At 57.4% G+C, this 27,827-nt stretch overlaps 1 protein-coding gene across 1 annotated transcript; it reads left to right on the top strand.

Moving 5' to 3' along the window:
- The first annotated feature begins 4,325 nt into the window (after positions 1 to 4,325).
- On the top strand, positions 4,326 to 27,086 carry LOC120762074 (Krueppel-like factor 5). Its single transcript, XM_040084088.1, has 5 exons — positions 4,326 to 4,462; positions 16,110 to 16,157; positions 19,388 to 20,291; positions 23,133 to 23,192; positions 26,898 to 27,086. Exons 1-5 carry the CDS (start codon positions 4,373 to 4,375, stop codon positions 27,074 to 27,076), a joined length of 1,281 nt encoding a protein of 426 aa, XP_039940022.1. The 5' UTR covers positions 4,326 to 4,372; the 3' UTR covers positions 27,077 to 27,086.
- Positions 27,087 to 27,827: the final 741 nt, after the last annotated feature.

Below are 27,827 nucleotides of genomic sequence, written 5' to 3'. Positions count from 1 at the left end.
CTGTGATGCTCCCAGTGCTCCCCCACCGCCCGACTGGGGACACTGGGGGCTCCCCCAGCTCCTCGGGGCCCTCCCCATCACCTGCCTGCGCTTTTCCGTGGCTGCGAGAAGAACTGAGCAACCCCAAAACTGCTTCCCCGCGGAAGGAGCAGTGACTGGGAGGGGTCCTGCTGGCTGGGGGCCCCCCCGTGTCCCCGGTGGTGGCGGTGCCCTGGCTCCGGGCTCACCCGCGGTCCCTGTCCCTGTCCCTGTCGGGGTTGCCGGGGCCTCTCCCGCCCGCCCGCCCGGCACTGCTCAGACTGGTTTAGCAAGTGCATGGGATGGGGCGGCCGCTTTTCCTTTGAAGAGCTCCCGGGAAGCATTTGATGGCTGGAAACCTCCCGAGGAGGAGAAAGGAAAAGACAAAAATAGGTGGTTTTGGGTTTCGCTGGGGGAGCGGGGGAGGCGCGGCGCTGCTCCGGCGGCTTTGCAGCCCTTTGTGCGCCGGGCGTGGGGACGGGCGAGCAGGGGTGTCCCCCTGCCCAGAGGGATCCCGAGGAGCGCCCGGCACAAGCAGGAGCTCCCGGCCCAACCCCGGGGCGGCCTCGGCCCAGGGAGGCAGAGCCGGAGCGGGCTGGGGATGTCCACCGCGGTCCCGAGAGAGGTGGGTGCTCCAGCATCGCTCCGCGGGGCGTTGGGGTGGCAGCAGGGACGGGAAGAGCTGCTGCAGGAGGAAAGCAGGGTCGGGGACCCCCAGGCAGGGCCTGGTCCCTTCCCCAGCCCCCACCGCCTGGGTGGGACACTGACTGGGGGCTCTTGGGGGTCCCTGGGGGAGCCAGCTCAGGGGTGAGGGGTGAGGGTGGCTTGGGGATGGTGGGGACAGGCTGGGGGTGCCTCTGGCTGTACTGGGGAGATCTGGGGAGTGGGAGCTGAGGTTTGCTTCCCCAGCCTGGCCCAGGTTTCCCCCACACTTGGTGCTTTTCTTGTCTTTTTAACTCAAGACTCGGGGCTTCACCTGCCTCCTGCTCCCTCATGACAGGAGGACCTGGCTGTCCTTCCTCACCATTCCCATGGATCCGGAGTGCTGGGATCAGGGGCTGGCTCCCCACTTCTCCCCCAGCGACCCCCAGCAGCCCCAGCCCCTGGCTGGGACCCCCTTTCAGCTCCCTGCGATCCCTCCATCCATCCCTGCACAGGATCTCCCTTCCCAAACCCTCCTCAGCCTCTCTGTGTCGGCTCTTCAGAAGGGAATTCCACGTGGAAAGTGGGAGGAAAACGTGAGGAGGGGAGCGTGTGTTCACGGGGAGCCGTCGTTATCTCTGTGCCATCGTGGGTGGCACATGGGCACACAACGGGACCGGCGGGGCCCCCGGGGCAAAGTGCCGGTGGCAGAGATGGGCTCAAGGCCGTTCTCCCGGGGCAGATAAGGGCACTGCCCTTGCTGGGTTTGGCTCATCCCTGCAAGGAGAGGCAGCTCCGCCTTGGGAAATCGTGGATTGATCCCTGCTGGGCAGGAGCAGCCCGGTGCGAGCCCTGCTGCAGGAATGGGATTCACCCAGCTGGGGATGGCGTGGAGAGAAAGGGAGCTCTTTTGGTTTTTATCATTTATCTGGAACCATGGAATGGTTTGGGTGGGAAGGACCTCAAAGCCCATCCAGTGCCACCCCTGCCATGGCAGGGACACCTTGCACTGTCCCAGGGGGATCCCAGCCCTGTCCAGCCTGGCCTTGGGCACTGCCAGGGATCCAGGGGCAGCCACAGCTGCTCTGGGCAATCTCACCACCCTCATTATAAACTTCCCTCTTTCCACGTGTCGTCCTGCAGGGTGGGTGGCACATCCCCTGTCCCTGCATCGCCTGGGAGCCCTGGTGAGTGTTCCAGCAGCAGCACAGCTTCAACAGCAGTCCCAGCTTCCCTGGGAAATAATATCCTGCAAGGCCTGAGCTGTTCCCATGTTTGCTTTCCCAAGGGCTCAACGAGCTCCCCTCTCTGGGATGCTCAGCCCTCCCAGCTGATGTTTTTGGCCCCTGGTGTGGGGTGGCAGCTGTGACACCAAACCTCTGCTGTGGCTCCTGCTTTGAGCAGTCAGAGGTGTCATGTGAAGGCCCTGGAGTGGCAGGAATCCCACAGGAATGGGCATTCCCCTTCCCTGGCAGCACTCGGGCTGCTTTCCCTTTGGCCAGGGGGGTAGAGCAGCCTTGGCCTCACCACCTCCTGCCCCTTCTCCTGTGGTCCCCTGGAGCCGCTGGGATGTCCCCAGGGTGGTGACAGCAGCACCCCTGCCTGTGTGGGATCCTGCCTGGGACACGCAGGGCAGTGGGGAATCCGGGGCTGGGTGAACACAGAGAGGGGAAGATCCCGGCTCTTCCTTGGGGAGGGGCTGGGGGAAGTCAGGGCTGGATTATCTGGACCAGGATGGCTTTTTTTATTTTTTAGTTCTTTGCCAGAAAGGTGATTTTTATTTCCTTGTATCTCTGGATCTTTACACTTCTTCCCTTCCAAAAGTGAAACCCAAACACAGTTGCCTGGTGTCTCCATGTGAACCCTGTGTCCTCCTACCTTGTCTGTGCTTTTCCAACTGTTGCTTTTCCTTCAGGGCTTGTGCCTTTTATATTTGATCCTTCACTTTTTATCCCTGCGAATGAGAAGTGTGAGCAAGCAAGAATCTCCTCTCAAAATCAGTTTTGGGGCAAAATTCATCCATTCACGGAAAATGGCATTTTCTCATCGAAAATACCCTTGCCTGTTAAAACGGGAATATCCCCCTTGTTTCAGTGCAGGGGACTCAGTTTGGGGACAGTGGCCCAGCTGGGGGTGTTCCAGGCCTCAGGGCTGGGGACTGATCCCTCCCCCCCATCCTGGAGGTGCTGGAACTGCCTGGGCACCGTGGTGGATGAGGCTCCTGGAAGAGCTCAGGCTTTGGGATTGAATCCTGGAGTGCTGGAACTTCCTGGGCTCTGTGTGGGAGCACGGCTGGTGACAGAGCTTGTGGTTGGGATTGGGATGAAATCCTGGGGTGTGGGATCTTCCTGAGCTCCGTGTGGGAGCGTGGCTGGTGATGGAGCTCCCAGCTACCTGCTCAGGGTTGGGATCGGGGTTAAATCCTGGGGTGTGGGATCTTCCTGAGCTCCATGTGGGAGTGTGGCTGGTGATGGAACTCCTGGCTACCTGCTCAGGGTTAGGATCGGGGTTAAATTCTGGGGTGTGGGATCTTCCTGAGCTCCATGTGGGAGCGTGGCTGGTGATGGAACTCCTGGCTACCTGCTCAGGGTTAGGATCGAGGTTAAATCCTGGGGTGCTGTGGTTCCTGAGAGCTCTGTTGGAGCATGGCTGGTGATAGAGCTTGAGTGTGGGATTGGGGATCAAACCCTGGGGTGCTGGAGCTTTCTGAGCTCCGTGTGGGATCACGGCTGGTGACGGAGCCTGGGGATCAAACCCTGGGGTGCTGGAGCTTTCTGAGCTCCGTGTGGGATCACGGCTGGTGACGGAGCCTGGGGATCAAACCCTGGGGTGCTTGGAGCTTTCTGAGCTCCGTGTGGGATCACGGCTGGTGTGCTGGAGCTTTCTGAGCTCCGTGTGGGATCACGGCTGGTGACGGAGCCTGGGGATCAAACCCTGGGGTGCTGGAGCTTTCTGAGCTCCCTGTGGGATCACGGCTGGTGACGGAGCCTGGGGATCAAACCCTGGGGTGCTGGAGCTTTCTGAGCTCCCTGTGGGATCACGGCTGGTGACGGAGCCTGGGGATCAAACCCTGGGGGGCTGGAGCTTTCTGAGCTCCGTGTGGGATCACGGCTGGTGACGGAGCCTGGGGATCAAACCCTGGGGTGCTGGAGCTTCCCAAGCACAGGTGACAGAGCTCCCATCCACCTGCTTGGGGTTGGGATTGACTCCCGGGGTGTGGGAGCTTCCCGAGCTCCCTGTCAGGGCACACCTGGAGACGGGAGCTCCCGGGCTGGGTTTGGGATTGAACGCCGGGGTGCTGCAGCTTCCCGAGCTCCCTGCCGGAGCTCCCGGGCACCCTCTGGCCCTTTTATGTGCGGGTGTCCCGGTGGAGCCGCGGCGGGGCCGGCGCCGGGAGCCTGATTGGCTCCACACCCCTGCGCCGCTTCCAGGTTCAGGCGTTTTCTCCTCCCCGGCCAGGTAAACCTTCCCGCGGCCAGGTAAAGCCTTCCCGACCCGGCACCGGCCTCTCACCAGCGCACCTCGCTCCGGCTCGCCTCAGGGTTGTTTTTTTTTTTTTTTTTTAATTTATTTTTCCTTCCCTTTCCTCGGTCCCCCCTCCTTTTTCCCCCCCTTTTTTTCCCCGTTTTCCGGGCCAGGCCCGTCCCCGCGCGGGGGGATGAGCAGCGGGCTGGTGGACGCCGCGGTGTTGGCACCGCTCAAGCCCGTCAGCATGTCCGGGGACCCCCACGAGGAGAACCCGGTGTTCGAGGACATCAAAGCCCCTTCCCGGCCCCTGGAGAACCCTCCCGACCTGGCGCAGGTAAGCCTTGGGACGGGGCCGCTTCCGCCCGCTCAGGTGCGCGGAGCCTCCCGAAAACCTGGCGATTTGGGCTGAATTCTGCTTTGTTTTTCCCCCGTCGTTGCTGCGACACCTCCGTGTGGCTTCGCCGGCTCCCGCTTCCCCCCTCCGCTGGGTTTTCTCCCGGGCGTGTTTGGTTTCGTTTGGGAATTTGGGTTTGGGATTATTTTTTTTTTTTTTTTGCCTCCTGCCCGCCTTCAAAACTCGCCGTGCTCCGTGTGGGCTTTGCCCTCACTCCAGGGTTCAGTCCTGGCCTGCCGATCCCAGGGGTGCCCGGGGGCTCTCCCACCGGGAAAAATTTAGGGATTCGGATCGCTGTGCCTGCGCGTGCCGGACGGGAAACGGGGGGCCTTATTTTTCCATTTTCATTTTATTCTCTGTATTTTTCCACTGCAACGGTGGGGAAAGGAATGCTCCTTGAGATTCCCTGGCAGCACTGCCTCTAGATAAAAGACCTGGATAAGCGGCTTTGGGATGTTCCCTCAGGCCTACCCCGGCCGGGGGGACGAGGCTCCGTGTCCCACCAGCAGAGCCTCCAGCCGCTCCTCCTGCTGGGAAGGAGGGTGAGGCAGGCCCGGCCCCACACCGGAGCCGTGCTCTCCCCCTTTTCCTGCTCCGTGAGGTGGGAAGGAGGGTGAGGCAGGCCCGGCCCCACACTGGAACTGTGCTCTCCCCCTTTTCCCGCTCCGTGAGGTGGGAAGGAGGGTGAGGCAGGCCAGTCCCACACCGGAGCCGTGCTCTCCCCCTTTTCCTGCTCCATGAGGTGGGAAGGAGGGTGAGGCAGGCTCAGTCCCACACCGGAGCCGTGCTCTCCCCCTTTTCCCGCTCCGTGAGGTGGGAAGGAGGGTGAGGCAGGCTCAGTCCCACACTGCTCTCCCCCTTTTCCCGCTCCGTGAGGTGGGAAGGAGGGTGAGGCAGGCCCGGCCCCACACCGGAGCCATGCTCTCCCCCTTTTCCCGCTCCGTGGGCTGCGGGGTGCCCGGGGTAATGATTAACCCCGAGCCCCACGGCCCCAGCGCCATTTTAATCCGGGCGGGAACGCTCTGGGCCCGGCTCCAGGGACACGCAGGGACCCCCCAGCCCGGCGGCTGCTGCTCCGGAGACCCCCGGGAGGGATCCCAGCATGGGCGGCACCGGCCAGGGGCTGGACGTGTGCCCGCTGCCCATTCCCTTGTCTCCATGGCACCCACGTTCCCAGGGCCATTTTGGGGCTCTGTCCCTCAGAGGGAAGTCAGGGCCGCGTCTCCGTCTCTGGGTTTCCTGGATTTCCAGGATCCACAGGTGCTGTCAGCAGCGCTCGTGGATGTGGGGTCAAACAGGGGAGCCCTTTCTCCCTCACCTGTGGTATTCCTGCTGTTCCGTGCGGGGTTTGGGGATCACCTGGATCAAAGCCGGGTGGTGGCTCGTGGAAACCTGGGGATTATCTCCAGGGCCTGTCCTGAGGGGAAAAGCTGTCACCTCCCTCCAAGCCGGCCCCAAAATGCGCTGGGGAAGGGTGAGCTGGGCTTTTTTTCCCTTTTTCCATCCAGGTGGGATGAGGCAGTGTGGTCGTGGCCGTGGCTGGCCCTGAGCCACCTCCTGTCCCTCTCACGGGGATCCCATAGCTGGGGACACCTTCACCCCCAGCCCATCCTGGCTGCGCTCCCAAGGGAAAGGTTTCTCCTCCCAGTTTGCTCCCACTTTGCTCTGGGGTGGTGGCAGCTGAGGGGGCCCTGGAGGTGTCACCCCATTGCCACTGAGGCTCCTGTGTCCCCCTCCGGGCAGTGGGGATCCTGGGGAGCTGAGCAGATCCCGTGGATCCCCAAACCCACCCAGGGAGCAGGGCTCTGGATGGGACACCCCGAGAGCCCTGGGCCGGACCCCAGAGCCCCCAGGATGAGTTTTCCATGCCCTGGCTCCTTCCTCCTGGCGGATTCCAGAGGCTGCGGCGCTGTGGGAGCTGTGGTTGGAGGGTGGAAGAACTGGAAGGCCGCAGGGCTGGGAAGCCTTTGCTCCAGAGGGTTTTTATCAGTTTGACAAGGCTGGTGCCAAAGGCTGTGACCTGTCAGGCTCCAGCTCAGGGCAATTCCCGCTGCTCTGGCCGCCCGAGCTTGGGAAGAGGCAGGAGCACATTATCCCTGTGATTTCAAAGTCCCATTGACATATATCCCTCTAAAATTGCTTTTCAGGTGGGAGCTCTTTGCTGTTGAAAGTTTTGTTGGATCTGACTCAGGTGGACACAGATCCTTTGTGGAATTTCCAATCAGTTTTTCCCTTTCCTTGGCTTTTTCCAACCAAAAAAAAAACCCCAAAAACCAAAACCTGAGAAAAGAGGAGGGAAAAGAGCTCATGAAAGGAAAGGACTTTTCCTTCCTGATTGGAGTCAGATCAGCCAGTAAAAGCGTTTTCCTCTTTAAATCTTCAGTGGCTGATGCTGGAGGGAATAATAATAATAATAATAATAATAATAATAATAATAATAATAATAATAATAATGTTATAAGGCACATCCAGGGAACATTTCAGGAGAGGAGGAGCTGATCCCTTTGTGTAGCTGTCGGCTCCCCTGGATGAGTGAGGGGCCTGGGGGATTTTATCCTTACTCCTACCTGGCTGCCACAGCATTCCTGGGCACTTGGGGCTGGAGAAACATCCCGGGATCACCCTGTCATGGAAGAACAGGGAAGGAATTGGCTCCTCCAGGCTTCCCCGCAGTTGTGGGGAGGTGGCTCTGCCACCCACCATCCCTGAGGGTTTGGGAGGACAATCCCTGGCTCCAGCTGGGAATTCTGGTGTTGGGGCTCCGGGGCTTTTGGGAGAGGGCAGGAGTTACTAGGAACAGAGAGAAGGACAAACCGCCAGCCTGTCCCTCGGTTTAACCCCTTCCTGCCTGTGCCAGGCCCCAGGGCAGTTGTGGTGGGGCTGGTGAGCTCCCACTGGCGCTGAGGCTGCCGTGGGAAACGAGGAAGATCCTGATGAGTGTGGAAAGGGAATTTCCTTGGCTGCAGGCTGAGGAACAGCAGCAAAGGGCTCCCTTTGTGTCCCCTGATCCCAATTCCTGCCCCACAGCCACTTTCCCCGCCCTGTCCTTGGCTCCCTCTGGGCTGGGGGGCGTCTCAGGAGGAATAAAACATCTCCAGCATCTGGGAGATGCTTGGACACATCAGATGGGATCAGGAAAGTGTTCCCAGAGCTTTTCCTGGCACTGTCCAGACCCTTCCAGCAGTGTCAAAGAGCTGTGGAACAGGGTGGAAGTGCTGTGGTGCTCCTCAGACTCTATCTTGGCAGGGATTTATTTTCTGGATCACAGGAGAAGCTGGATCCAGCGTTTTTAGGAATGCTCCAGCTTTCAGGAGCTGTTTCAATCCTGCCCTGTCCCTGTGCCACATCTTTGTCATGAATTGGCTGTGGTGGCTTGAGGGTGGCTGTCCCTCGGAGCAGGGATGGCTTTTCCTGCTCCTTGGTGCTCCAGTGGAGCACAGCCCAGCTGGAACCAGGGTGATGGATCCTGGTCAGGGCCAGGAGAGTCCTGCCTTCCATAAATAAAGCTCCTCTATAATTTAGGAGAGGTGTTGGAGTGCCCAGCACAGCTCCCAGGGCATGATTCATTTCCTTGGGATCTCAGGAGCTGCAGGAAGGGAATAAATTTGGCTTTTCTGCAGGGCAGGGGGAGATGGCCGCTTTGGAATTTTGCTCTGGACCTGGAATGCGATGCCTGGGGAGAATCCCCTCCTTTGGGGATCCTCCTGCCTTTGGAGAAGGGTTCAGAAATTCCACAGAATTGTGCAAAATCCATTTCCAAAGGGTGCTGGCAGCCCGGGCAGGGTGTGCAGGAACGGGGTGGGAGAGATGGGAAGTTAAATCTTGACAAGGAGGAAGGGGAACACCTGATCCCTCTGGCATGAGGATGGGTTTGGGAGCTGCTGGAGCCCTGCACCAGGCATCTCCAGAGGGAGGGATCCTTCCCTCAGTTTTGCTCTGGGATCAGCTGATCCCAATGTTTTCAGACCAGCCCGTGGATTTGCAAGTCTGATGGGCTTTGTGCCTGCAGGCAGGTGTCTGCAGGGCCACAAGGAACTGGGACAGATTCCCAGGAAGGATCCATTTATCCCTCTAATTTTGCAGGAAGACCCTTAGGAGAATCCCCACCTCTGTGCCAGGGGCTGTTCCCATGGCTCACTGGATAAAACCAGTGAGCCAAAACCCGGCAAATTCGGGGGCTTCGTCCACAACATTCGTTATTTTCTTTTTCTGGATGCCCAGAACCCCGGGTGGGTGCAGGAGGGAGCGAGGAGCAGGACGGAAGAGCTCCACGGAATTGCTCGGCCGAACTTTGAGCTGCTCGGCTTTGTGCCGGTGGGACAAAGGCTGATTGTTCTGCCCGGGGAAGTTTGGCGAGGGAAGAAGGGGACAAGGATTCCGAGTGTGCCCTGCTCGTCCTGCCCTCCGCGCGGATTAGCTGGAGAAGCGCCGGGTGGGTGGGTGGGTGTTGTGGGTTTTTTTTTTTTCCTTTTTGGAAACCTGGAAAAGGAGGGGGCGAGCGGGGAGCGCAGCGGATTTCCCTCCGTCGCCGCTCCTGAGCGCTGTGCGGGAAGCAATCCCCGAACTGGCTGCCCGGGCTTTGGGGAATGCATTTCTGCCCCGTGCATCACCGCCCGGGAGTTTTCCCCCTCTCAAACCTGTTCGGTCACCTCCCGGCGCTGTTTTGTTCTCCTTCCCTGCTCCACTGAGTTCTTTTATCCAACCCATCCACTGCAAATAATCGCACTTACGAGCGTCTTGTGAGCTTGATTACAGTGTTTGCTTTCCTCCTGCTCCATTGGCGAATTCCCGCAGTCACAGGGTCCCGCCGGGCCCTGGGGATTGGAGAACTCGTGTTTACAATTCAGATGTTCTCAGAACTTGAGCTAGCATGAAAACCCTCCAAAAAAACCCCCGTGGGCTGTTTACCACATCAAAGAGCTTCAGCCCCGTTCGAGCTCGGCTTGAAACTCCAACAAAGAATCTTTCACTGAGTTCAGAAATGCTGCGAGAATTCTTGGAAAATTGTTGTTTTCCCGGCGTGATGGGGAGGGACCTTCAAGTTCCCACCCAGATAGGACTCGCGAGTATTAAAATGCATTTCAGGACCTCGCTCTTTGAAGGAATTTTCAGTGCAAGCAGGAGAAGGGAATGGCAAGGGATTAATCCCAGTGTAGCTGCTCTCAAAACACATTTGGGGTTATCCCCCAAACCAGGATATTATCCATCCCTTATCAGATCCCTCGCACCTGAGGTAATGGATCTCATGGATCTGAACCCATCCTGGAGAGGCCAGAGGATGTGGAAGCTCTCCAGCCCATCCAACCATGGGTTGATTTTTTTTGTTGTTGTATATTTATTTACCCCAAATATTTTCATGTTGTCTCTATAAAATCATAATTTTTCTGCTCCTCAGGGAGCTAACCCCAGGAATGGCTGGCTGTATTAAAATTCCTCACAAATGAGCAGGTTTGATTTTCTCTAAACGTTGGAAAAATGTTTGTTTTTCCCAAATTTGTTGGGAAAAACAGCTGCTCATCCAAAACATTTCTGAATGTTTTGTTCTGGTCAGCTTCCAATATTTGGGGGTTTTGTGGTTCTGTGGCATGGGAGGAACTCAGGTCCATTAATTTGGGCTTTGCCATCCCCTCGGGGATGCCAGGAGTGTCCCAGTCCTTGTGTTTCCCAGGGCTGGCAATGCCCAGGCTCCCAAATGCTCCTGATGGAGCTTCTCCAGGGCTCGGAGCCTTCTCCTGGGAGCTGTTCTTGGCCTGTGCCATAATCAGTCTCCCTTAATTAGCAGCAATTGGGAATTATAAAATCCCCTTTGTACACAGGGGAAACGTGGAAAGGGAGGATTTGGGTGGAAGGCCCCGGATGTGGAGGAAACTCCAGATTTCTGCTCCCAGGAGCACAGAGGTCTCTGCTCATGGCAGGAGGTGGAATGAGGTGATGGTTAGAGGTCCCTTCCAACCCAAACCATTCCATAATTCCATGAAATACTCAGCGCAGGACTCATGGCAGGGGGGGACCTGCTCCAGTGTCCCCCTCATCCCTGTTTTGGCAGGACCTTCCTGGCCTGGGGATGTTCAGCCTTGGAAGAAGAGTTGGTCCAACCCAACTTTCCCAGCTGCCTCAGGATTTGTTTTGTTTTCCCAACTGCTCTGGGAGGAAGTGAGGCTGCGGGGATGGGGGGATTTGCTGTATGCACGTGAAACCTGACCTTGCCCGGGGTCTGCCCGGCTGGTTTTCCTGGGAAGAACAGGATCTGTGGCCTCTTTGATGGGATCTGGGTGCCAGGAGGGCTCCACAAGCCCCAGCAAGCAGCCAGTGACTCATTCCATTGTCAGCCCCTGGAAATGTGCCTTGGAGAGGAGCGTGAGCTGCCACGGGGATTGAGGGAGGCAGAGTGGATCCCACCAGCTGGGAGGATCCAAAGCCTCTCCCACAGCACGTTCAGCTCTTGGGGCAGGGATGTGTAACTGGGGGAACTGGAAGGCTCAGAAACAATCCCAGTGTCCTGGGGCCAGGAGCAGATGGGTAAATTTGTCCAGGTAATCCTGGGGATTGTGACATCCAAGAGTCAGGGGGAGGAAGTTCTGGGATGGAGCCGAGTCCAGAAGGAGCAGTGGAGCTGCAGGGCATCCCTGCTCCTGTAATTCCAAATCCAGCGCTGATTTGTGCCCGTGTAAGCCAGGGTCCCTTGAGTTCCACCTTGTTTTGGCTGAGGCTGGAGCAGCTCCAAGCCTCTTGATCTTCCAGGAGCTGAAATTGCATTAAATAATTTCATTTCTCCCAGAAGTCCATCCAAGGGGCTGTAGCAGCTCACACCAGGAATCAGCCCAGATTGACCTCCATTGCCTTTGATGGAAAACCTCCCCTTGCCTTTGATGGAAAACCTCCATTGCCTTTGATGGAAAACCAACCTCTGTTGCCTTTCACGGGCTTCACCTCAGCCTTTGCTGAGCAGGAGCAGCTCAGAAATCATGGAATGGGAATATCCTGAAAGCTGTGAAGGTCCAACTCCCTTAAATCCTCATGTCCTCCCTTCCCACGCTTTGAGAGTTGTCCTCACAGCGGGAGGAGTGCTGGGAGAGGCCATCCCTGCCCCGCACCTTCCTTCCAGCTCCATCCAGGGCTTGGTTCTGCAGGAGTGGGATCTACCCCACAAATGTGGATCGACTCCAAAGTCCACATGGGACTCCCCACCCTCACACTGGGATGTGCTCCCGTGTCATTCCCTTCCCGCTCCAGGCTCTGTGTCTCCAAGGTTTTGTTCTTTTTCAATCCGTTTATGGCTTTATTTTTGGAAAGGTTTCTGCTTGCTGCTGGAGCCTGGCTGTTCCCAGCTGCTCCTCTTCCAGCCCCTTGACCTTGGAGTTGGATGAGGCTCCCTTGGCCTTTGGGATTGTGGCATGATCCCGGCGATAAATACCTGAGCTGGATTGCCTTTGAGGGAGCCTTTATCAGCTGCTGGAGGGGAGGAATTGCAAACACAGCCAGCAAGTCTGGGAGTGGGGCTGCCTGGATGGAGATTCCCAGCTTCCCTGGTTTCTGGGAAGTCATTAACAGCTCAGGGAGTTCCAACACAAGGGCAGGAAAGAGCCCTGGGCTAACTCTCCCCATCTCCTCGGCCATCGACGGGGCACAAACCTGGGGAATGAATGAATTTCCATGGATGATTTGGGGGCAGCGCCTCATCCTGGAGTTTGGGCAGGATGGGGTCACTCATCTTTGTCTGGCAGGGAACCGAGGCAGGAAGAGGGGAAATGTCTGGAGTGGATGATGTAAACCTTGGACTCGATCACCTTATAGGTGTTTTCCAACCCAAATAATCCATGGATGCCTCGAGGGCAGCACCTCCACCCTGGAGTGTGGGACTGAGCGAGCAGGGGAGCCCATCCAGGGCCTTCCCGGCCCAGCACATTCCCACGGGAGCTGGGATTCTCTCTGGGACACGGCTTTGTTGTTTACAGCAGCCAAACAAGTTGGGCACTTGAAAGGAAGAGTCCCGGGGCTTTCTTTGCTAATCCCGTTTTACAGAGAGTTCCAGGAGACTTGAGGAACAAACAGAAAATAACGTCGATCCAGGTCGGTATCAAACCCAAATGATCAGAGGAACAAATATTTACCCAGGTCAATATTTAACCAGGAGACAATAAATGCTGATATTGAACCAAATCTGGATATAAATACAGGCTATTTATAAAGTGAGCCTGCAAAGGGGCACTGCCGGGGCCGTGCCAGGGGGGTTGATTGATGATTATCCTGCCCATTGTTTGCTGATTCCCTTGGAGGCCGGAGTTTCGTGCAGGTGCACGGAGGAGAAAGAGCCCAGGCTGGGTTGTGGCACGACCGTTGTGCCACACCTGTGCTCCCGGGGTCCCTCATCCCCGGGACAGGCTCCCCTTCCTGCTGGAGCCACGTCCTGCTGTTCCCCCCCTTCCCTGAGCCCCCACGTCAGAGAATCATCGAGATTAGAGATCACCCAACACCTCCCAGTGTCCCAGGCTGCTCCAACCTGGCCTTGGGCACTGCCAGGGATCCAGGGGCAGCCACAGCTGCTCTGGGCACCCTGTGCCAGGGCCTCAACACCCTGCCAGGGAACAATTCCTGATTCCCAATCTCCCATCCAGCCCTGCCCTCTGGCACCGGAAGCCATTCCCTGTGTCCTGTCCCTCCATCCCCTGTCCCCAGTCCCTCTCCAGCTCTCCTGGAGCCCCTTTAGGCCCTGGAAGGATCTCTGAGCTCTCTCTGGAGCCTTCTCCTCCCACCTCCAGCTCTCCCAGCCTGGCTCCAGCCCTTGGAGCAGCTCCATGGCCTCCTCTGGATTTTTTCCAGCAGTTCCACATCCCTCTGATGCTGGGCCCCAGGGCTGGATGCTCTTGGCTGCCCAGCATGGACACAGGTGACATTTTTCTTGCCCTCTGTCCCCAAAGCTCTTTGCAGCAGTGACGGCACCACGCTGGGGGCTCAGGATCCAGCAGAGAAGGAATCTCCGGTCTGGGAGACGGAATGGGAGCTCTGGCCAGGCAGGAGTGAGCACAGGGCTGGTGAAATACCCCCGCCACCCCCCAGCCCCTCCCGGTGCCACCTTCAGAGCTGTTGCCTGTTTAGCAAACACTGATTTCCCTCCCAGTGCCCTGGCTCTGCCCGGGTGGTGACAACACCTGATGTTCCTGGGGCCGTTTGTCATTTATCACCTGCAGATTAGGAGGTGTTTAATCAGGGGACAGCCACGTCCCACCCCCGCCAGCCAGCCCCAGCACAGCTCTCCGTGCTCCTGGTTAATCCGGGTTTACCTGGGGCCTGCCAAGAAATGTTTGTGTTGGACTCTGCCTGAATCGATCTCTGTGCTGGTAACAGCTCCCCCAGCCTGGGACGTCTGATCCAGGGGTAAATCCCAGGCTCCTGCAGGATTTGTGGGAGCTGGCAGGAGTGGAGAGGCTCCTTTGTCCCTTTGTCCACCCCTTTGAGCCACTGGAAAATCCTGCCCCTGGAAAATCCAGTCTGGAGAGAATTTTGGCATTGCTCTCTTCATTGAGCCACTGGTTTTACTGGGGCTGGGGGTTTCACGTCCTCCAGCTCTCCCAGGGCCTGGCCCTGAGGTTATCCCATCCTCCAGGGAATTTTGGTCACCAAGTTTGGGTGTGCTGGGTGTAACACTGCTGGTCCAGTGACGCAAACTGGTGTCCAGTGTCCTTCCTGGACTCGACTAAGTGCTGGTTTGTGCTGTCTCCTCATTTTTATTTTGGTTTTCTTTCTCTGCTAGGTTGAGGAAATGCTTCTCCAGGGTCGAACTTGGGTGACTTTGGGTGAAAAATCCCTCTGGAATTCAGTGCTTTGGCTGTGTGAGGGGAGTTTCTTGGTGGCTTTCCCTTCCTGGACATGTAAAGACGGCTGCAAATCAAAGAGAGTGGGTTTAGCTGGGATATTGGGCAGGAATTGTTCCCTGGCAGGGTGCTGAGGCCCTGGCACAGGGTGCCCAGAGCAGCTGTGGCTGCCCCTGGATCCCTGGCAGTGCCCAAGGCCAGGCTGGACATTGGGGCAGCCTGGGACTGGAATAGGATGAGCTCTGAGGTCCCTTCCAACTCAAACCATGGTGGGGTTCTGTGAACAATCCCAGTCCCTCTGGACTCCCAGAGGGTTGGTTGGTGTTTCCCCTTGTCCCTGGGCTGCTGATCCATGACTCCGTGGTGCCTGCTGGAGCCTGTGGCCATGCAGTCAGTGTTGTCTGGTGCCTCCTGCCCTCATCCCAGTCTCCAGTGATGGCAGGGATGGCCTGGCTGGTGATTGTGAGGGAAACTGGGCCTGTGATCCCGCGAAAAACCTGCTGGCTCTTCATCTGCAAGGCTCTGAGGCCTTTCCCCATCAGCTCACATCTCATGCCCTGTTGGAATCCTAGAAACTTAGAATTTGGGCTTTTAGTGTACAGTAATACATATGAGTCAAGGTGGAGGATTTGGGGTGTTGTCTAAGCCCTTCTTCACCTTCTTCTTCACCTTCTTCTTCACCTTCTTCTTCACCTTCTTCTTCCTTCTTCATGGGTTTGGGTGGTTTTCTGTAACTGGGTGAAAAATGTCTGCACTGCAGGCCTTGGGTGGTCATTATTGGGTCAAAAGTATAAATAATAGAGGTGTCACCTCGTTATTGGGTGATTAGGACTTAAACAACCTTGGAAAGAGTCAGAAACGCTCCATGTTTCCTTTGTTTTCAAAGAGCTCACGGTGGGTGAGCCTGTGAGTACTGTAAATAGATAAGATTTATTCTTGGCAGAGAAGAAGAGAAGCCAAAACCTTTACAGTGCACTGTTGGGATGAGCTGAGCACCCTGCTTGTGGGATAAGTTCAATCCTTCCCAAAAGGAGCCAGGAACTCATTCATTTCCTGCCTGTGGCTGGCAGGCAGGGATGGAGGGATGGGCTGATCATTCCAGGTCCCATGGGTGGGGGACAGGCAGAAGATATGGGGTCTGCAGCTTCAGGATCTGAAATTCTCCTGGAAGTGAGAAGGAGAAGAATGTGGAATGAGAATGAGCTCACGGGAGGCTGGTAAATACTGATTTGGGATTTGGAGGACTCCCAGATCCCTTCCCTTCTTCTTGGGGCTGGAGAACTGTGGCCTGTTTGGAGCACTGACCTTGGAGAAAGGATCTGTGTCTGAGGGGTCTGGGAAGAGCCCTCGGCCCTCTGTGTGGATCTGGGAGAGGCAGGAGAAGGGAGAGTTGCAGGACATCTCTGAGCACGCTGTCATCCGTGTGGGGATGAGAAAAGGATTCAAGGTGCCGTGCCTCGGTCTCCTTGGGAGAGCTCTGTACTTCCCATTTGCCTCTTCTTTCCAAAAAGGCTTCCCTTGTTCCTCCTTGGACAGGCTCCAACCATGGTGGGCAACCACCAACCCATGGTGGGCAACCACCAACCCGTGGTGGGCAACTACCAGCAGCTTCCGTGTCACGGGGTGGGAGGAGACACCGTTGGCAGGGGAACACCTGGAGGGGCTGTGGGGGGCTCTGGGGGGCTCTGCCCTCCTTGGCCAGGGGAATTTGGGGGGGTTTTTGGGGTGACCAAGCTGGGGAGGATCCCCCACTAACCCAGCCCTGCCTCCCGCAGCTGCACCCCATGAGGATGGACCAGCGGATGCCACCGCTCATCCTGGAGGTGAGTGACTTCCCTCGTTCCTTCCCCTGCATCCCCCTGCTCCTGTTGGGAAGAGGAGACACAGAAGTCCCCAAGAGACTGAGCTGGGATGTTCCCCATTCCCACTCCCTCTTTCCATCCCTGCTTCCAGCTGGGACACGTGTCTCCATCTCTGCCGGTCCCCTGTGTCAGCGTGTCGCTGTCACCTCCATGGGCTGGATCCCAGCGGCTGTGACAGGAGCCAGGAGTGACAGCCAGGAGCGCCTGAGCGCTTGAGTGGCACTTGGTCACCTCAGCTGTGCTGACCCTGAGCTGAGGACTTTGTAGGATCACAGAATTGTTTAATTTGGAAAAGCCCTCAAAGGCCATCAGGTCCAACCATGGCCCCAGCACTGCCCCACGTCCCCAAGTGCCACATCCACATGGCTGTGAAATCCCTCCAGCACTGGGGCCTCCAGCCAGGCCTGGACAACCCTTTCTAGGGAAGATTTTCCCACTATCCACCCTGAGGCTCCCCTGGCGCAGGCTGAGACCGTTCCCTCTCCTCCTGTCCCTATTCCCTGGGAGCAGATCTCAAATCCCCCCGGCTGTCCCCTCCTGTCAGGGAGTTGTGCAGAGGTGCAAGGTCCCCCTGAGCCTCCTTTTCTCCAGGCTGAGCCCCTTCCCAGCTCCCTCAGCCGCTGGATTTGGATGGGACACTGGTTGGGAAGTGCTTTGGGGCTGGAGGTGCCAGCACCAGGCCAGGCAGTGTTTTCCAGGTGTTTCTGGGCTACAAACACCCATTTCTACCTGTGGGAAGGACGCTGGTGCTTGGGATTCCTGCAGAGCTGTGGCATAGTGGAGCATTCCATGGGGTGGGATTGTCCAGGTCCTGCACACACACACAGAGCAATGGGCAGGGCTGGTGTCCTCCAGCCCCTGCTGTCCCTTACCACCCCTTTCTCCAGGAGCCTGAAGGGGAATTACTGTATTTTTTTGATGGAAAGGTGAGGAAAAAACTGCTCTGCAGGGAGGGGTGGTTCTGGAGGAAGGGAACCTGGGTGACACCAAACAAGGGCCCTCCGTGGAATCTTTTATCCTGGAAAGGCCCCCTGAGCTCCACACCCTTCCCCGTTTATGTTCCTGCCTGGTCCCCTGTGGCAGAAGGACCTTCCCTTGGGAACTGGAGGTGAAAAAGTGAAATGCCAGAGATAAGGGAAGTGTGGAAGGAAAAGGCACCCAGCACCTTGCCCTGCCGCTGCTCCTGCCAAGTGGGGCCGTTCATTGCTCAGGAATGTGCGGCATCCCGAGCTGCCCGGGGCGAGCTGATTCCCAAGGGAACCCGGCCTGGGTGCCAGGAGTGCCCAGGGCTGGGCTCCAAGGCTTTGCCGTGGTTGTCCCGAGGGAGGGAGCAGGGAGAGGCTGGGGGTTGGAGCTCTCCCTGAGGGTGCCATGGGGGTGCGGCTCTCTGAGCCCCTTCCCTGCCTCCTGCTGCAGCCTTGGGGTAAAGGGAGAGGGCAGGACCAGGGACAGGACCAGGGAAGGGCTGGAGCTGTGCCAGGGCAGGGTTAGGGTGGATTTTGGGAAAGGTTCTTCCCCAGAGGGTGCTGGCACTGCCCAGGCTGCCCAGGGAATGGGCACGGCCCCGAGGCTGCCGGAGCTCCAGGAGGGTTTGGTCAGTCAGGGTGGGGTTGTTGGGGTGTCTGTGCAGGACCAGGGGCTGGACTGGAGGATCCTTTCCAACTTGGGATATTCCATAACTCCATGAGTAGCTTGAGGCTCTGCCTGAGCGATGGTTCCTTCTCCAGAGGAGCTGTTCGAGCTTCCTTTAATAATCAGGACAGGAACTTCAGCACCTCCTCGACTGACGAGGACAGACACGTCGCGGTTGGACTCGATGACCTTGGAGGTCTTTTCCACACATAACAGTTCCCTGATTCTGTAGGATTCCCAGCACGCTGTGTGCACACACCAGTCCCAGCGTGGCCCTTCCCAGCCTGAGCTCCTTCCCGAGTGGCAGAGGGTGGATTTGTGGCTGTCCCCGTGCCTGGGTGACAGCCAGCTCAGCCTTGTGTTGCCAGCAGGGCTCCCAGAGGTGCAAAGTCTCTTTGAATGAGCTGGAAGCTCCGTGATCCTCTCCCTGGAAAGGGTGAGGAAATCTCTTGGCTCCTGCCCAGCTTTGTTAAGAGCCCTGAGGTGGCAGCAGGGCTGACTTTGGCCCATGGCACGGTGGTGACACAGTTCAGGGCTGGAAACCTCGGCTCAGGGCGTGGGCTGAGCTCAGCTCCGGCTCCTGGAGTGCACTCCAAGCTCTGCCAGGGAAACCTGGTGGTTTTCCAGCTGCTCTCCCTAGGAATGAGGGCTTTGACACTTGGAGAACCACATTAATTAAGGGCTGGAGCTCTGCACGAGAGCTTTAGTGCTGGGATCTGCAACCACAACGAGCAGAACCTGAGTCATCCAGCACCAGAAGATGAATTTCCTCGAGGATTGCTCCATCAGGGTGCTGGATTGTTGGGTCTGGATCCAGTGGGATGCCCCAGGCAGGAACTAGAAGGGGAAGGAGTCAGAGCCAGAGGTTCTGGGAGCTTGGAGGAACCAGGCTTGTAAAAACAGCTCTGTAAAACCAGAACTAACCCAAAGGTTAGCCCAGAGCTGAGTCACTGCCCAGGTTAGGCAGGAAGGCAGGAGCTGTTCCCATTGTAGGCTCAGAACACACTGAATTAGTGGCAATATCACTTAGATTTCTAGGCACAAATTATTCCCAATTAATTAAAGATATTGTCCTAGAATTCCTCAGTTCATTAAAGAGACTTTCCCAGAACAAAACACTCCTCTGGCTGCTGAGTCTAAAGGAGACCAGAGCCAGCGTGTCCAAGGTGGGCTGCAGATCCCACGTGCCTGAGGTGTGATCCTGGCTGGATTCATCCCATTCCCGCTGCTCGCTCCTGCTGTTTGTGTGGCCAAAGCTTTGCACCCAAAGCTTGCTTCCCTTTATCAGGTTTCATTTCTGTCCTCCCTGCATCCTACCCCGGCTGCCCAGCGTTATCAGGGAGATAGGGAGGGGGGAAGTAGGGCAGAGGATGCTGATTCAGCCCCGGGGAGTCTGGCTGAGTCAGACCCGGAGCTAAATCACCTCAGCCCAGGTTCCTGGGCCGTTCTTGCTGCTCCCTCCATTTCCTGCTTGCTCCAATCCCCTTCCAACGTTGGCCTCCCCACGCTGGGTGTCAAAGTCGCCTTTCCCAGCTCCCGTGTCCGTGTCTCTGCCGCAGGCGCGCTCGGAGATGGACAAGTACCTGTCCAGCGAGGTGCCGCCAGTCCCGATGCTCCCGGACAAGAAGTACCGCCGGGAGAGCGCCTCGGTGGTGGACGAGTTCTTCTCCACGGAGAAGCCCAGCTCCGCGCCCTACAGCGTGAACATCAACGTCATCCTGCCCGACACCACCCACCTGCGCACGGGGCTCTACCGGCCCCCCAAACCCATGGCCCCCTTCCCGCAGATCAAAACCGAGCCCGGCGCCGGCTTCTCCCAGCCCTGCTCGTCCTCCTCCGGCCCCACGCAGACCCTGCCCGACTTCACCAGCGTGTTCAGCATGCCCCAGTCGGTGGCGGTCAACAACGTCTTCATCAAGCAGGAGATGCCCGCGGAGATCCCGCTGTCCGCCCACCCGCAGCAGTCCCAGCTCTTCCAGCTGCCCCTGGGCGCTGCCGGCGCCGACATCCCCGCCCTGGCGTCCTCCTCCAGCGGCACCACGGCCATCAGCTGCCTCGGCGGGGTCACCATGTCCACGGGCTCCATGGCCGGCGTGGCGCACAGACCTGCGCAGCCGCCGGGGCCCCTCAAGCAGTACCCGCACGTGGCCCAGGGACAGGGAAGCTTCGGGAACATCCCTGGGCAGTTCTACCCCGCCCCGGGGGTGACTCTGCCCCCCTCGCCCCCCAACTCGCAGCCTGGCAGCCCCGAGAACCAGCCTGAGCTCATCAACACCATCTCCCCCCCGCCGTCCTACGAAGCCACCTTCGGACTGAAGCTGGTCCAGTCGTCCCAGATCCCCCCGGTTCCCAACGGCGTCGGGGGCCTCTCCCAGGGGCACGTTGTGATGCAGCCCCCCAAGTACAACCGGCGGAACAACCCCGAGCTGGAGAAGAGGAGGATCCACCACTGTGACTACCCAGGTGTGCTCAATCACTGGGGATCCCTCGGCACCCCGAGGATCGGTGGGAGCCGCCTGGGAGGATAATCTGAGGTCCTGTTGGGATGAAGCTGTGGATGGAGCCCCAGGGAAGCAGGAGGGAGTAGAAGGGGTTGATCCCTCCAGCACGGTGTGGTTCCTGTTTTGTCCCCTTCCCTCTCCCTTTACACTCTGGCAAAAGTGACTCAGCAAGGTAGAGAGCTTCTGCAAAACCAGGAGTGCTCCTGGGAATCTGCTCCTGGGAATCTGCTCCTGGGAATCTGCTCCTGAGCTGTTGCTTTGCTCTGGTCTTTCCCAACCCCGAGCAGCCACATGAAGCCACCCTGCCATTCCCACTGACCCTTCCTTTCCCTCTCTCTCGCAGTGGGTGGAACACCACCAAGGAATTCGCACCAGGAGCACTGCTGGACTCTCTCTGAGGGTTGTGGTCTTCCAAAGGGGCAATGAGCTGAATATCCCAGTGGCATCCTTCCATGTGCTGCAGCAGGAGCTGTGGAAGGGCAGTCATGGTGTGGTTTGTGTTGGAGGGGACGTTTAAAGGCCATGTCATCCCACCTGCTGCCATGGACAGGGACACCTTTCCCTGTCCCAGTTTGCTCCAAGCCCTCAAGCTGGGGATCATCCCAGAGAAGCTGTGGCTGCTCCTGGATCCCTGGAAGTGTCCAAGGCCAGACTGGACAGGGCTTGGAGCACCCTGGGATAGTGGAAGGTGTCCCTGCCCATGGCAGGGGGTAGGATGGGATGAGCTTTCCTTCCAACCCGAACCAGTCTGGGATTCCATGACACACACCAGGGAAGCAAATCCCACTGAGAGATCCCAGTGAGAGATCCCAGTGAGAGCCACCTGAGGGCTTGGAAATCGCCACTGCCGGAGCCAGGACACACCTCCCACTTCCTGGGCTGGTTCCCAGTGCTGACCAGTTGTGCATTAGCAAACAGTTTTCCCATGGGGGTGTGTGAATGAGGAAAGTCACTTCCTAACTGCCTCCTGTGAGATTTATGGACTCCTTCCATGGTATGGGAGTGGCTGGAGGTCAGCCCAGAGGCTCTGTCTGCCTCAGATCCTGGCTCCAGCAGTGATGCCAGGAACTGCGTAAGAACAGGACAGGTTGAGAGAGACCTTTCTGTGCTTGCACCTTCCCATTCTCTGGCATCCTGTGGATCAGGGACTTTCTGAGCCAGAAGCTGCCAGTGGTTGATGGCCTGTGCTGAATTTTTTACCTTCTGCTGGTCACGGTGAGGACATGAAAGGTGGAGTTAGATCTGAGACAGATTCCTGGTGTCTGGCTGCTCAGAGGCTCATCCTGCGGGATTTGCACCAAGGCAAAGCTGCCTTTAGCAGGATTGTGGTCTGTGGTGCAAAAAAAAAAATTACCCAAATCTGTGCTGAATAAATCCTGGATGTGTACATGCAAGGATGGAGCAGGGATCCATGTGATCCCTCCCTCGAAGGTTCAACTGGAGGTGACTCCAGTCAGGAATTCTTACCAACCTGGTCTCTGTGAGGGAGTGAAGGGGGCTTGGAGACTTCACACCTGGAACCAGATGAACATGGAAGACCTGTTTGTAAAGCCCCCATCCAGAACCTGCCAGAGCCTAAAGGGGCTCCAGGAGAGCTGGAGAGGGACTGGGGACAAGGGCTGGAGGGACAGGACACAGGGAATGGCTCCCACTGCCAGAGGGCAGGGCTGGATGGGAGATTGGGAATCAGGAATTGTTCCCTGGAGGGTGTTGAGGCCCTGGCACAGGGTTCCCAGAGCAGCTGTGGCTGCCCCTGGATCCCTGGCAGTGCCCAAGGCCAGGCTGGACATTGGGGCTGGAGCAGCCTGGGACAGTGGGAGGTGTCCCTGCCATGGCAGCGGTGGAATGGGAAGAACTTTGAGGTCCCTTCCAACCCAAACCATTCCATGATTTCGTGATCTCTCTCCCAAATGTGAGGGGTTGCCAAAGCCTCAGAGCACCAGAAGCAAAACTGAATGGGGCCACCGCCCCTTGTCCCTCCTGCCAAGGAGGGGAAAAGCAGCTCCTGCCCATCTGAGCAGGACAGGACAGGACAGGACCAAGGGCTGATCCTGGGCAAGAGGCTCCTTTGGGCTGGGTGGAAACACTGGGATGAGGAATTTCCCCGTGCTGCTCATACACGTGTAGGTCATAAAAATTCAAATTCGTATTTGAATGTCCTCATCAAAACACAAAGTGGCAGGGCCAGAAAGGGCAGCAGCGGCTTCCTTAAGCTGTATCCAACTGAAACTTCAGAGGAATTAAACCTGACTTGTCTTGAGACACCTGCTGTTGGAACTTTTCCCCAGTCACGGTGTCTCTGTTAAACACTATCTTTGAAGAAACCTGTTCATGCTGATCTTGTGAAAACACTTCTCCCTGGCTCTGTTCTGGGACCGGGAAGCCAAGTTGTGACTGTCCCTGGCTGTTTCCTGCTTCCTGGAACATTTGTACCTCGTCTGCTGGGCCAGGACTGTGACAAGAGCCAGCCTTGCAAAGTGATATCAGCTATGACAGCTATCAGCCCAGAGAGACAAAGGGCAGCACAGAGCCAGAAATGTGGGGGGACTTGAGTCTTTTCATCCTGGTGGTGGAAGGGGGGGGCTGAACTCTCCCCACCCTGATTCCCAGCACAGTTCCCGTGGGTGGCAGGGGAAGGTGTTCAAGTCTGTCTGCCTAAGAGCAAACGCTCTTGAGTTAACGCTGAGCCCAAGCCAGGCTTATTTGCATGGCCCAGCCCTGTCCCCCCCTCTCAAATATCAGAGTTTGTTTGAGCAAGGGCCCCTTTCTCACCAGGAAATTGTGCTTTTTTCTGTCCTTGCAGGTTGCTCAAAGGTTTACACCAAGAGCTCCCACCTGAAGGCGCATCAGAGGACTCACACAGGTAAGAGCAGCTCCAGGAAAGGCTGCCAGCCTCAGGTACCAAACCCCGCCAAAAAGGGCAAGGTTAGATGGGAGATTGGGAATCAGGAATTGTTCCCTGTGAGGATGGGGAGCCCCTGGCACAGGGAGCCCAGAGCAGCTGTGGCTGCCCCTGGATCCCTGGCAGTGCCCAAGGCCAGGCTGGACATTGGGGCTTGAAGCAGCCTGTGACAGTGGAAGTTGCTGTGGTGCAAGATGAGCTTTAAGGCCCCTACCAACCTGATCTGTTCTTTGATTCTTTGATTTTTTTGTCGCTCTGAGCTCTTCCTTTGTCCCAAATCCTACCTGGGGCTGATCCTGCTGATCCTACAGGAAGGTTGCGTGGGGCCTGTGTTGCATGTTTAGGATGTCTGAGGAGACCAGGGCATCTCTTTTGTGTCAAAACCTCCCCGCGGCTCCCAAGGAGAGGGAGGAACCCCTCGTGTCTCGTGGGGTCCCACTCCCTCTGAACCCACACAGGGAAGGGCTCCCAATCCACGCAGGGGTGGGCTGTGCCCTCGTTCCCGAGGGTGCAGACAGGGACCTCAGCTGGGAGCAGCTCCCAGCACAGCTCCCCTGGGCTGATCCCAGCTCCGTGACACTCTGCATTCAAGCCCCGGCGCCCTCATTAAGGCGTTTATTATACCTGAAATGTTATCAGATCCCCAGGTAGTCCAGGAACCATCAGTGCCCTCATAAATCTCTTTTATAGGAGGGCTGATCTTTACCGAGAGCAATTAAGCCGGGCCCAGAGTTCACTTCTCTTTTTTATGAACAACGACCAAACCCCATTCTGCGGCTGGGAATTGGTTCTTGCTCTTGGCTCTGTTCCTTCCTCCCCTTATCAGCCCTTCAAACAAAGAATTTCGCTTTGTGCGTGAGCCACGATATTTCTTTGGCAGGGGCTGGGGAGGAGGGGGCTGGAAAACCTCACGGAAGGGGTGGAAAAAAAGGAACAGGAAGGATGTTGTCCCAGAGCTGGGTGCTGATAGGGATTTATCACAGTCTGGGATCAGGGCTTTATAATTAAATTAAATTAAATATCTCTTGTTCCTCCTGTTGGGAGCTCTGTGCCCAGGACAAGGATCCATGAGTTGGGCACCTCCTTACCTATCTCATATAAGGATGTACCCAGGAAAACGGGTGGGTTTGAAATCCAGGAAAACTCAGCAGTTTTTCCAGGTTTCCCAGCAATCAGGCAGGAAATCCAAGTGGCTTTGCCTCCTTCCCTTCCCCTGCTGTTAGAGGGAACGATGGAGAGGTGAGAGAGGGTGTGAGCTGAGGAGTCAGGAGAGCTGGCGGTGGTGAGCAAGAAGCAGGGAATCCGGGAATCCAATCCAGAACCAGGATCTCTGCATCCAATGTTTTTAAGCCTCACGTTTTGCTTTGGAGGCCTTAGCCTTGCTGAGGTCATCACCAGAGCTGCAAGAACAAGGACTCACCCCAAATCCTGCCTCAGCTCCATCCCCCGAAGGCTTAAAACTGTTCCTTCTGCCATTCCCTGCCTGAGAAGTCCATGATGTGGGAGCTCTCTCCTTGTGGTTTCCCGTTGCCATGGGCCGGGTGTTTTCCTCTCCTGGAGCCACCATTCATTTCCTGGGTGCCATTGTGAGGTTAAACATAAACCCCCGGGGCCGGGAATGCCACCCTGGATCCTTTGTTTGAGCCCGCCCTGCCGTGCTGTCCTGGGAGAGGCAGCCAGCTCCCGGGACAATGGAAAACCTGGGACAATGGGAAACCTTGGGTTTCTGTCCTGGAGATCAGCCTGGCATTGTTTGAAAGCGAAGGGCTTCAGCGGGATCGACCCAGCCAGGTGACCTGGAGGGGACAATGTCTGGGCTGCAAGGGGCAGATCCTGCCTTTGGGAAAATCCTGCTTTTGGGAAAATCCTACCTTTGTCTTGGCACGTCCCAAGTCCCATAAAACCCCCACCAACTCCTCGTAAATCCGCTGCAAGTGCTGTGTTTACCCGAGCCATAAAAATCCCCAGTCGCTTTCCCATGGAGCAGCATCCAGGGGTTTTTGGAGGAGCGGCGTGTGCTCGTGCTGCTCTGCCTCCGGCAGGTTCGTGTATCCATGGTTTTGTGTTTTATCCACTGTGGCCAAGGCACTGGAGACCTTGCTGTGGCTGATTTCACTTTCCTGGCCAAACGTGGCATTCCCAGCCCTGGAATTATTCAAGACCAGGTTGGATAGGACTTGGATCTAGCGGGACGTGGAACGCAGTCTAGTGGAACCTGCTCTGAGGAAGGTGGGCTTTAAGGTCCCATCCAAGCCAAGGCATTCCAGGATTCCCTTGTTCTGTGGAGCAGCCTGTGCGAGGAAGGGCTCCCTGGGAAGCATGGAGAGGAAGGAATCCCTAGAAGTTGATGCAGGAATCCCTGGAAGTTGGTGGAACCTCGCCTGGCCAGGGTGGAACATGAAGGGCTTTAAGGCCCTTTCCAAGCCGAGCTGTTCCAGGATTCCCTGGTTCCACGGAGAAGCCTGTGGGAGGAAGGGCTCCTTGGAGGCATGGGAAGGTCTCCCTGGAAGGCTGGGGAGGAAGGAATCCCTGGAAGCACGGCAGGGCAGGGCACACATGCCTGTGCACGCGTGCTGGTGCGGACGTGCGCTCCCGCTGCGCCGCTGCGCCCGTCAGTTGGCCCCGGAAAGGGTAAATATTTGAGGTCGGGAATGTCAGCACATTCCCTGAACTCTGCCTGCTTGTTCAGGCTGTTAAGAGCAGCACTAATATTTGAGAGCACCACGCCCTGCGTGGGGACAGGGCTGCAGCCAGGGTTCAGCCCCGTGGCCCGGCTGGAAGCGGCCGAGGGCTTTTCCAGCCCAGTTCCCAGCTGGCTGGGAAGGTGCCCGGTTGAATGGATTTCGGTTGGGAATGGGTGTGTTTGGGAGGGAGGGGGAGAGGGCACGGGGATGACATCACCTGAATGCTCTGAGGGAAACACAATGCCTTGTGTACAGAGCTGCTGGTGGGGGAAGTTGGAGGTGTGGAGCATGAGGTCATGGAATCCTGGAATGGTTTGGCTTTGGGAGGGGTCTTTAAAAGCTGCCTGATCCTTTAAGGATGCCTTCCACTAGACCAGGCTGCTCCAAACCCCATCCAACCTGGCCTTGAGCACTTCCAGGAGTGGGAAAACCACCAACATTGGATGGCAGTTTAAAAAAAATGTAGATTTTTCAGACTGGAATTTAGATTTAGAGCCCTGTCTTCCTCCTGGGGCCTCCCACCACTCACACATTCCTTAGGAATTTTTGGCTTTTTATTTAAAAAAACCCAACCTAATTCACAAGCTGTTTTTAGCCTTAAGCATTTAGAAATGCTCCAAAATCCAACAGGAACTTGAAGAGCACTAGAGGGCAAAGTGGGAGGGGGTGAAGAGGGACAGGACCTGGTCGGTGCAGCTCACTCCCCCAGTGGCTCTGGGCTGTGTCTGGGGAGCCCTGGCAGTGCCAGGGAAATTGGGAGTCTCCCAGAAGCCTGGGGGTGTTTTTGGGAGGCTGGGTAGGGGGTGAAGGGGGACAAGACCGGGTTGGTGCAGCTCGGTCCGTGGTCCCCCAGCGGCTCTGGGCTGCGCGCACCGGGGAGCCCTGGCGGTGCCACCCAAGGTGGGCATCTCCAGAGGCCGGGGGGTTGTTTTCGGGAGGCTGGGCACCCTGGAGGTGTGACCTGTGGCTGTCCCCCGGGCAGGTGAGAAGCCCTACAAGTGCACGTGGGAAGGCTGCGACTGGCGCTTCGCCCGCTCGGACGAGCTCACCCGGCACTACCGCAAGCACACGGGCGCCAAGCCCTTCAAGTGCCTGGCGTGCGGCCGCTGCTTCTCCCGCTCCGACCACCTGGCCCTGCACATGAAGAGGCACCAGAATTAGGAGCCGCCTCCCCTCCCGCTTGTCCGAGAGCAGCTCAAACTCTTCCCTTGTCCCGGGGAAGAACGTGTACATAGGAACGACCCCGCGCCGCGATCAACCGGGGCGGCAGGAGAGCCCCTGCCAGCCCGGCCCCGACTCTGTCCGGTTTTACGAGAGACTGGAACCCACCCAGCTCATTCCAAACGAGCCCAGATTGCAGACTGATCTCCTGACGAGGCTCCTGGTGGCACCGGGGCGATGGAGCTTGGATTCCCGAGCGCTTTCTTCTGGCAGTCCTATTTATTTGTCACTCAGGAGCGACTTCGTGTCTCAAGGCCTTTCGGGATGGGTTTTGCCTCTTTGGTGAGGCCCAGGAGGATGTGACAGCTCGGCTGTGACAGGTCTCACTTGGAGACTTTGGACAGTCCCATGGCATAGCCATGGATGTGACACTGTGTGACCATGGACGTGGCACCTTGTCCCATGGTGTGACCATGGATGTGACACTGGTGCTGTGGTGTGACCATGGATGTGGCTCCAGTGCCATGGTGTGACCATGGATATGACACTGTCCTCCATGGTGTGACCATGGATGTGGCTCCAGTCCCATGGTGCGACCATGGATATGACACTGTCCTCCATGGTGTGACCATGGATGTGGCTCCAGTCCCATGATGTGACCATGGATGTGACACTGGTGCCATGGTGTGACCATGGATGTGGCTCCAGTGCCATGGTGTGACCATGGATACGGCACCTGTCCTCCAAGGTG

Source organism: Hirundo rustica, chromosome 21, assembly GCF_015227805.2.
Source record: "Hirundo rustica isolate bHirRus1 chromosome 21, bHirRus1.pri.v3, whole genome shotgun sequence".
In the NCBI taxonomy this organism is placed as follows: Eukaryota; Metazoa; Chordata; class Aves; order Passeriformes; family Hirundinidae; genus Hirundo; species Hirundo rustica.
Note: the sequence above shows the minus strand (reverse complement) of the source record. Positions and strands in the feature narration are given on the sequence as shown.